The following is an 11,059-nucleotide window of genomic DNA, read 5'->3' as shown; positions in this document are numbered from 1 at the left end:
ACAAAAGCTTCCAGTTGTTTTCTGTAATGTCAGTACACATTTGTGTTGTGTTTTGCTTTAATACACGTATTAAATTAGTACTATTTGAGCCGCGCCATGAGAAAACCAACATAGTGGCTTTGCGACCAGTATGGATCCAGGCCAGCCTGCGCTTCCGCGCAGTCTGGTCAAGATCCATACTGTTCGCTAACGGTTTCTCTAATTGCAATAGGCTTTAAAAGCGAACAGCATGGATTCTGACCAGACTGTGCGGATGCGCAGACTGGTCTGGATCCATGCTGGTCGCAAAGCCACTATGTTGGTTTTCTCATGGCGCGGCTCATTTTACACCGAATGCACAGTACTAATAAACTTGTTAATTTTGTGTTTACAAAAACTATATTTAGCTATTGTTCATATTTTAGATATGAAATATGGATATAGTATACATTTAAGAATTAAATCTTGTAATTTTTAGGAAGAAAAATATTAAATATACAACATGTAGTTTAAAATAGTGCATATAAGGCCACTTAAGAGCACTTAAAAATGAAAAATAAAATTCCAGCTACTACATTTAAGGACCAAAAAAGAAAAAAAAAGAGAAATCAGTCAACTGTAAATCTATCATTTTTAGCAAAAAGATTAAAACCCGCTTGATATCTGCTTGTCCACTTTTGGTAATTTTAAAATTAATAAATAAATAGATAGTGATGATGACAATATTTATAGGTTAGTAATTAAATAATAAAAAAATAAATGAATTATTATAATTATTACAATAAATAAAAGGAAAATGATTGAGAAATCTTAAATCTTACCGTATCTAGTTAATTTTATAAGTGAATATACCTGCGTCCGTATCCAATACAAAATCAACTTATTGGACACTTAGTCCGTATTTATAGTACTATGAGTGATGTCAAATTGTATTATTTTGACGACCAGTCTGTGTATCAAATCGTGACATGATTATCGCTTCTGTATCTAAATTGAATGAACGCCATCACGTCAATGACTTGGGCCTGTAGTCACCAAGGCTTTACTGTAAAAAATACTATTTGCTCTATTTTGATCAAATCATGTTTACGCGAAACACTGCTCGGAGATTCAAAAAACGTGTTCAAAATTTTAATGAGGCAAACTAGTGTTCCCACCCCCTTGCACCTGCTGAAGTGGAATTCTGTTATTCCATCAATTCTATTTATAGACTCCATTGTCCAGAAGGACCAGGAAATAGGGCAGCAACACCAAGTTCAAGGATACTTTTTTACGGCTGCCACACGACACTTGCTGTTGTAATAATTAATAAAATCTGGGTGATAATAGTTTTGACGCATAAAGCGCAAACTAGTAACAGAATAGCAGACTCTATTTGAATGAGTCTGTTCGTGACATGAATGAATTTTGCAGCACACATAACACATTTCGCGATAAAAAGTAGTATAAGTAACTGTATGTAAACTAAAGTCAATTTGTAAAATCAGTTGTTTCATTATCACGTAGAATACAGTTAGATCTGGTCTAAAGGCTTCATATGATCAAGAATCTATAGAACCTGGGTTTCATTTTGTACGAAGTATTTGCGCTGTGTTCTTTATTCTTCATTGTGAACAAGCCTAGGTTGTTACGAGATCGGTCGCATACTTGGCAAACACGGAGACAGGGCATACACAGTTGAAATTCGGTATCTCAAATTCGATTATCTTAGAATTCCAAAAATCTCGAAGACTTTTTTCAAGTGTCTTGACCCAAAAACATGTACAAAAAATATAAGGTTTTTGAGTATATCAGTTTTGGTGTAATAAAATGCTTTTAAGTCAAAGTGCCCTCCAGTGCCCTAAAGGGTTTATGCTTACGTGAGTTACATTTTATTTTCATAAGATAAATAAAGATAACTTTATCCAGGCAAGGTCGTTATCCTTTTATTTTATTTTGCTTGTAAGAGTTGGTCCCCTGATTTGAGTTCAAGCATTTGTCAGTGCATGCATAAAAATGGAAGCCAGGTGAAATATCTAACATCTGCACTTTAGGTCACTCTGCTACCTCTTTGGCAGTTTTGTGGACATATGTGTAATATATGTTATTTTATCAGATTGTAAATTTCTTGAAATGATTTCAGCATAATATGTTTGCAACTTCACATTCCGTTTATAGAAAATTTAGTTAATTTTTCAGCCTTCAAGTTGGTCAGTCTTATTTTCGTTCAGTGATGGATTTGCTCGAAACTTTAACAGGTAAGTCATTTACACTTTATGTTAACTGAGACAGACTTTTACGTTAGGTATTTTTTAATTTGATTCCCCCCACCCCCACCACCCTCCAAGAGAGCGGTGTTTTAGCATAATTATAAATTTGATAAGGTGATACTTTTCCTAAAACATGATATGAATATAAGAACGGTACTATTACATTTTCCAAAGATTTATGTTTCGCCGAAAGCCTCTAGAATGCGTAAAATCATTATTATCTCTCTTGTTTCCAATGAAATAAGTAATTTCATAGGCAAGTTTTCAAACTGCGTAAAAAAATGATTCAAAGTGTTGAAATGTCCTAATATCCGGCTATCAAAATTTAATAGATAGTTAAAACTAATAATTATTGGGGAAACCGTCAGCCTTTTAGCCTTCATATTAAATGGGTGAACAGAGTATACGAAAAGTACTTAACATAATTTCATTTTTTTTTCTCATTTTCATCAAATGGATATCGGTTTGATACGTTTTTAAGGACATCATTAAAAATAAGTTGATAGTGTTTACCACCTTTTCACCTTATCGCTGTTAATCCAATGACCCCTGAGTCAATCCGGATACAATTCACCACATCAAATGTCGATTTTTTGTTATATTTTTATATATTGTTTTGATACATATCGAGCAAAACCATAAACAACCCCAAACCACGCTGGCTTTCATAAAAAAATGTTTCTATCAAGGTTATGACCGAATATGTAATTATATAGGCTAAACAATGAAATATTTGCTTCTATGACTTTATAGCGAGCTCGAAGAGCAGGCCTAAAGGGCCTGCTCGAGAATCGAGCTTTACGGTAACGCAAGTATACTTCCACACTTGGTGATGGATTTGAAAAGTTTCGTCGGAAGTTCTTAAAAAGCGCACCCTAACGGATAGGTGCTCACAGGAAGTATTTCTTTCCGGAGTGAATACAGAACTTCATTCAATTGCTAAAAAATATTCATCACTTAACAATAATGAAAGAATGCTTTGAATGTTGTTTGAAAAAAATATTATTTTCATTTAAAAGATCAAGCATCGGCCAGAAAATGGTAAAAATGTCATTAATAAGCAGAAAGAAACGGGAACGCGGTAATGACGTCACCGTGACACCGGCTTCCCATAATTTTTGCAACGTATGATATTCACTTTACAGTGAACGGGTTCTCCTGAATTCTTGCGAGTAGGGAATGAATGTTTCTCATTGCAGAGTTGGTGCAGCCGTTCAGCGCATGCGCGGAATTATTATCAAATGGAACGCACGGCAAAAATACTCATTTTTTGCATGTCCGCATGCATTTAGTGTATAATGTGCATAATATATTGACTAAAGGTTAGGGTTAGAATCACCATGGTTACAAAATATATACATTTAAGGTATTTTTGTTCAAATTTAGTTAATCCGGTATATACCGGAGTCTGTAATATATCACGGGCGCACCAACTCTGTATTTAGTCACAGCCGTAGGGAATAGTTTCTGTGTGACAAATAAATGATGCATAATATGTTTAGCTAAATCCGATTTCTTTGAGCTCGCTTTGAGGCTTTGCCTTATTTCATATTAGCGAGCTCGAGAATCGAGCTTTACGGTAACGCAAGTATACTTGCAGACTTGGTGGTGGATTTGAAAAGTTTCGTCGGAAGTTTTTAAAAAGCGCACCCTAGCGGATATGTGCTCACAGGAAGTACTTCTTTCCGGAGTGAATACAGAACTTCATTCAATTGCTAAAAAATATTCATCACTCAACAATAATGAAAGAATGATTTCCAGTTGTTTGAAAAAAATATTGTTTTCATTTAAAAGATCAAGCATCGGCCAGAAAATGGAAAGCATGTCAGTAATAAGCAGAAAGAAACAGGAACGCGGTATTGACGTCACCGTGATACCGGCTTCCCATAAATTTTGCAACGTATGATATTCACTGTTACAGGTATGGTGACACTAAATGTAGACTTTTTCAAGTGAATAGGTTCTCCTGAATTCTTGTGACTAGTGAATAGTTTCTTTGTGACAAATAAATGATGCATAATATTTTTAGCTAAATCCGATTTCTTTGAGCTCGCTTTGAGGCTTTGCCTTATTTCATATTAGAAAGAAAGTGTATAAGATCGAATATCGAGTGAACACCAGTTGTGTCTGAAGCAACATTTGTTTTTCACATGGGGCGCTGCCCTTTTGATAATATGTTCTTACGCCGCATTATTTATTTTGCCCCTTATAAAGTTGTCCCTTTTCACCAGTGTTCATATTTACCATTCGTAAAAATTATTGGAGAGATCAAGACCTCTCCATAGTGTTGGCTTTCAAACTAGGAGGATTTAGACTAATCTACTAACTTTACGGCGTTAAATTTCACTTTCTAGCGCAAATTACGGTGAGCCAGTCTAAAATGGCACAATGCGCTTGCGCACAAGTAACTTTTGAAATCCTCTAAGACGAAAATAATTAAGAAATAATTTATTGCAAAAGAGTGTTTTAACACTATTTATGCACGATGGGCGGTTATACGTTGGGCGTAATAATTTCACGAGGGCGCAGCCCGAGTGAAATTATTTGTACGACGTATTACCGCCCAAGTACATAAATAGTGTTAAAACACGGTTTTGCTATTAATTATTTCGATTCTAATATGCCCTTAATCTAAAACAGTAGATAGAATATAGAAGCGCTCTTTCTTTGTCGCAACAAAAACTGACGTCACCGCACGTTAACGTGACGTCATTCTAGTGTAAGAGTGTTTAAGAGACAAGCATATTAGAATTGTTCGTTTAAAATAAAGAAATATAGCGTAATACTATTGTTACAAATGTTGGAAACGGTTCAGTTATTAACAAAAAATATATAGATATATATTAAACTAAAACTGGAACAAATAAAATGTTTAGAATTTCTTTTTCAAATAGCACATTAACAATAAAAATCTCTGAAAAATACATTTGAAAAATGAATGATAGATCTATATGTTTTATTTCCGTCAAACGTCCGTTCGAATGGGGTTTCTAAGCTTTTCTAAAGCTTCTCGGAAGCTGTTCTCTTGGGCCCAAAGGAACGGGGCAGTTGATAAACAAGCCTATCAGGTGAGATTCTCGCAAAAATGGTAAGATGCTAATTTGGCAGCTTTCACTAGGGCCAGGTTCAGTGTACAATTATTGCAATGGTAGCTAATGAAATTCAGTAACTAGGAAATGCTTGGGCCTACAGTCCTCGGATTGACGGAGGTTGATCATAACCTGAAGATTACATATTGATTTTGAGGTCATTAATAGGTCACAGTGACCTGCAACAGGGAAACTGTTTTTCGTCTATAGCACAACCTATCATGTAACCAGAGACATAGATAACAATTGTATCTGAGATCACTGCGTTGGAGTTTGATATGACCGGTCTATATTCAACACAATATTTTGTGGACTGAAGCCAAACTGGAAAGAAATATGAAAAAAATCGGACATAGGGCAATGGTTTTAACCAGTGACTAGCCATTTATTCAGTAAGTGTGTACTTTTAACCGACAGGCCTTCCGATACGTGTTTTACAGCGTGTCATCAGAAATAGATTTTCACCATTTTCTCCTTCCAGTTTTGACTTTGTGCTGAATGTAGAACAGCCGTATTGTACAAACTATTCAGACCGCGGTTTATAGAAGCAGTCACGAAATCATATTTAATAATGCCTTTAAAGGTCATCATTACCAGAATAATTTTTAGAGACGAACAGTTAGCTTTAGATGTGAACATTTTGATAAATTATCGCCATTGTATCATTGACAATTCTCCATAAATTACCCGCTCCCATCCCACTCGCCCCTCCCCCTCCTCTCCAATAAATTAACAGGCAAGAGTACTCCCTGGAAACAACACAGTCGCACATGGCGGAGTAGGCCTAACACAAACAGAAACTGCTGATGTTAGTGGATGTGTTGTTTCAAATGCTCATTAAAAAGTATATTTTAACTATGAATTATATTAAAATGGTCGTCGGGAAGGAGGGGGTGAGGGTAAGTAAAAACGGGGACATAAAAATGGGTTTTATATAGAAATACCACCAGGTTAAGTTTTCTAAAATTTGGTATTTTCTGACGTATAAAATCGACACAATGTTGTAAAATAGCAAGTTTAAACTCACTGGTAAACAACAAAAATACGAAGGTCAACATACTAGTATATTTTCTTAAGTGACCCGTGAGAATATTTTAGCAATGTTTGAATCAGTAAATAAACTGTTTTTCCGTTGTTTGTGCGTACATTTAACCCTAGGCTGTAGTATATCTGATCAATACAGCCCAACTGATAAAATACTTAAATGATTTATTGCCTGGTCACATTTTTTTTCATTGCTTTAGAGTTACTAAGTTAGCCTTTCGTACGTGCTGAACTTCTCGTACAGACATTAGTTCTCGTAAATACAGTGGTCCTCGTACTTGAAATAATCCTCGTACAAACATTAGTCCTCTTACATACAGCAGTCCTCGTAAATACAGTCCGCCTTGTACATACATTAGTCCTCGTAAATAAAGTAGTCCTCATAAATATAGTACTCTTTGTACATACAGTAGTTCTTGTACTTGCAGTACCCCTCGTACATACAGTAGTCCGCTAACAAATAGTGGTTCTCGTACATACAGTAGTCCGCGAGCTTGCGGTAGTCATCGTACATACAGTAGCCCAGGCTCTTACAAATAGTAGCCCTCTTTCACACAACAGTCCTCGTACATACAGTAGTCCTTTTACAAAAAGTAGTCCCCTTACAAACAGGAGTCCTCGTATATACAGTAGTCATCCCACACAGAAAAGTACCCGTACATACAGTAGGCCTCGTTCACACAACAGGTCTCTTACATATAGTAGTCCTCGTACATACAGCAGTCCTCGTACATACAGCAGTCCTCGTACATACAGCAGTCCTCGTACAAACAGCAGTCCTCGTACATACAGCAGTCCTCGTACATACAGTAGTCCTCGTACATAGAGTAGTCCTCGTACATACAACAGTCCTCGTACATACAGTAGTCCTCTTACATACAGCAGTCCTCGTACATACAGCAGTCCTCGTACATACAGTAGTCCTCGTACATACAGCAGTCCTCGTACATACAGTAGTCCTCGTACATACAGCAGTCCTCGTACATACAGTAGTCCTCGTACATACAGCAGTCCTCGTACATACAGCAGTCCTCGTACATACAGTAGTCCTCGTACATACAGCAGTCCTCGTACATACAGCAGTCCTCGTACATACAGCAGTCCTCTTACATAAGTAGTACTCGTACATACAGCAGTCCTCGTACATACAGCAGTCCTCGTACATACAGCAGTCCTCGTACATACAGTAGTCCTCGTACATACAGCAGTCCTCGTACATACAGCAGTCCTCGTACATACAGTAGTCCTCGTACATACAGTAGTCCTCGTATATACAGTATTCCCCGTACATACAGTAGTCCTCGTACATAGAGTAGTCCTTTTACATACAGCAGTCCCCGTACATACAGTAGTCCTCGTACATACAGCAGTCCCCGTACATACAGTAGTCTGCGAAATTGCAGTAGTCCTCGTAAAAACATTAGTCCGCTTACATTTGTAGTCCTCGTACATATTGTAGTCCTCGTACATACAGTAGTATCCATACTTGCCGTAGTCCTCTTTCATAGTATTCCTCGTACATACAGTGGTCCTCGTACATAAAGAGGTCCGCATACTATGTAGTCCTTGTACATTCAACAGTCCTCGTACATACTGTAGTCCTCGTGCAAACAGCAGTCCTCGTACATAAAGTATTCCTCGTACATACAATAATCCTCGTACATGCAATAGTCCTCGTACATACAGTAGTACTAGTATATACAGTAATTCTCGTACTTGCAGAACTCACCTTACATACAGTAGTCCTCGTACATACAGTAGTCCTCGTACATACAGCAGTCCTCGTACATAGAGTAGTCCTTTTACATACAGTAGTCTGCGAACATACAGTAGTCCTCTTACATACAGCAGTCCCCGTACATACAGTAGTCCTTGTACATACAGTAGTCTGCGAAATTGCAGTAGTCCTCGTAAAAACATTAGTCCGCTTACATTTGTAGTCCTCTTACATACTGTAGTCCTCGTACATACAGTAGTATCCATACTTGCCGTGGTCCTCTTTCATAGTATTCCTCGTACATACAGTGGTCCTCGTACATAAAGAGGTCCGCATACTATGTAGTCCTTGTACATTCAACAGTCCTCGTACATACTGTAGTCCTCGTGCAAACAGCAGTCCTCGTACATATAGTATTCCTCGTATATGCAATAATCCTCGTACATGCAATAGTCCTCGTACATACAGTAGTACTAGTATAAACAGTAATTCTCGTACTTGCAGAACACACCTTACATACAGTAGTCCTCGTACATACAGAAGTCCCAATACATACAGCAGTCCTCGAACATACAGTAGTCCTTATACATACAGCATTCCTCGTACATACAGTAGTTATCGTACATACAGTAGTCCTTGTACATACAGTAGTCCCCGTACATACAGCAGTCCTCGAACATACAGTAGTCCTCGTACATACAGCAGTCCTCGAACATACAGAAGTCCTTGTACAAACAGTAGTCCTCGTACATACTGTAGTCCTTGTACATACAGCAGTCCTTGTACATACAGTAGTTCTCGTACACACAACAGTCCTCGTACATGCAGTAGTCCCCATACATACAGCAGTCCTCGTATATACAATAGTCCTCGTACATACAGTAGTCCTCGAACATACTGTAGTCCTCGTACATACAGCAGTCCTCGTACATACTGTAGTCCTCGTACATATAGTAGTATCCATACTTGCCGTAGTCCTCTTTCATAGTATTCCTCGTACATACAGTGGTCCTCGTACATAAAGAGGTCCGCATACTATGTAGTCCTTGTACATTCAACAGTCCTCGTACATACTGTAGTCCTCATGCAAACAGCAGTCCTCGTACATGAAGTATTCGTCGTATATGCAATAATCCTCGTACATGCAATAATCCTCGTACATGCAATAGTCCTCGTACATACAGTAGTACTAGTATATACAGTAATTCTCGAACTTGCAGAACTCACCTTACATACAGGAGTCCTCGTACATACAGTAGTCCCCATACATACAGCAGTCCTCGAACATACAGTAGTCCTTGTACATACAGCATTCCTCGTACATACAGTAGTTATCGTACATACAGTAGTCCCCGTACATACAGCAGTCCTCGAACATACAGTAGTCCTCGTACATACAGCAGTCCTCGAACATACAGTAGTCCTTGTACATACAGTAGTCCTCGTACATACAGTAGTCCTTGTACATATAGCAGTCCTTGTACATACAGCAGTTCTCGTACATACAACAGTCCTAGTACATGCACTAGTCCCCATACATACAGCAGTCCTCGTATATACAATAGTCCTCGTACATACAGTAGTCCTCGAACATACAGTAGTCCTCGTACATACAGCAGTCCTCGTACATACAACAATCCTCGTGCATACAGTAGTCCCTATACATACAGTAGTCGTACATACAGTAGTCCTCGTACATACAGCAGTCCTCGTATATACAGTAGTCGTCGTACATATAGCAGTGCTCGTTCATACAGCAGTCCTCGTACATACAACGGTCCTCGTATTTACAGTAGTTCTCCGCTAACAAATAGTGGTTCTCGTAAATACAGAGCTTGCGGTAGTCATCGTACATACAGTAGCCCAGGCTCTTACAGTAGTCCCCTTACAAACAGTAGTCTTCCTATATACAGTAGTCATCCCACACAGAAAAGTACTCGTACATACAGTAGGCCTCGTTCACACAACAGGCCTCGTACATATAGAAGTCCTCTTACATACAGCAGTCCTCGTACATACAGCAGTCCTCGTACATACAGCAGTACTCGTACATACAGTAGTCCTCGTACATACAGCAGTCCTCGTACATACAGTAGTCCTCGTACATACAGCAGTCCTCGTACATACAGTAGTCCTCGTACATACAGAAGTCCTCGTACATACAGCAGTCCTCGTACATACAGCAGTCCTCGTACATACAGCAGTCCTCGAACATACAGTAGTCCTCGTACATACAGCAGTCCTCGTACATACAGCAGTCCTCGTACATACAGAAGTCCTCGAACATACAGTAGTCCTCGTACATACAGTAGTCCTCGTACATACAGCAGTCCTCGTACATACAGTAGTCGTCGTACATACAGCAGTCCTCGTACATACAGTAGTCCTCGTACATACAGCAGTCCTCGTACATACAGCAGTCCTCGTACATACAATAGTCCTCGTACATACAGCAGTCCTCGTACATACAGTAGTCCTCGTACATACAGTAGTCCTCGTATATACAGTATTCCCCGTACATACAGCAGTCCTCGTACATACAGTAGTCCTCGTACATACAGCAGTCCTCGTACATACAGTAGTCCTCGTATATACAGTATTCCCGTACATACAGTAGTCCTCGTACATAGAGTAGTCCTTTTACATACAGCAGTCCCCGTACATACAGTAGTCCTCGTACATACAGCAGTCCCAGTACATACAGTAGTCCTCGTACATTCAGTAGTCTACGAAATTGCAGTAGTCCTCGTAAAAACATTAGTCCGCTTACATTTGTAGTCCTCGTACATACTGTAGTCCTCGTACATACAGTAGTATCCATACTTGCCGTAGTCCTCTTTCATAGTATTCCTTGTACATACAGTGGTCCTCGTACATAAAGAGGTCCGCATACTATATAGTCCTTGTACATTCAACAGTCCTCGTACATACTGTAGTCCTCGTGCAAACAGCAGTCCTCGTACATAAAGTTTTCCTCGTAT

The 11,059-nt window shown here is 38.6% G+C and overlaps 1 protein-coding gene across 1 annotated transcript; it reads left to right on the top strand.

The window, feature by feature from the left end:
- Positions 1-9,184: 9,184 nt before the first annotated feature.
- LOC128547646 (uncharacterized) lies at positions 9,185-11,045 on the top strand. The gene is made up of 3 exons (XM_053520689.1): positions 9,185-9,189; positions 9,299-10,665; positions 10,942-11,045. The coding sequence occupies exons 1-3, from the start codon at positions 9,185-9,187 to the stop codon at positions 11,043-11,045; spliced, it is 1,476 nt and encodes a 491-aa protein (XP_053376664.1).
- Positions 11,046-11,059: the final 14 nt, after the last annotated feature.

The sequence above is a fragment of the Mercenaria mercenaria genome, chromosome 13, assembly GCF_021730395.1.
Source record: "Mercenaria mercenaria strain notata chromosome 13, MADL_Memer_1, whole genome shotgun sequence".
Taxonomy (NCBI): domain Eukaryota; kingdom Metazoa; phylum Mollusca; class Bivalvia; order Venerida; family Veneridae; genus Mercenaria; species Mercenaria mercenaria.
This window is presented reverse-complemented; position numbering and strand designations above follow the sequence as displayed.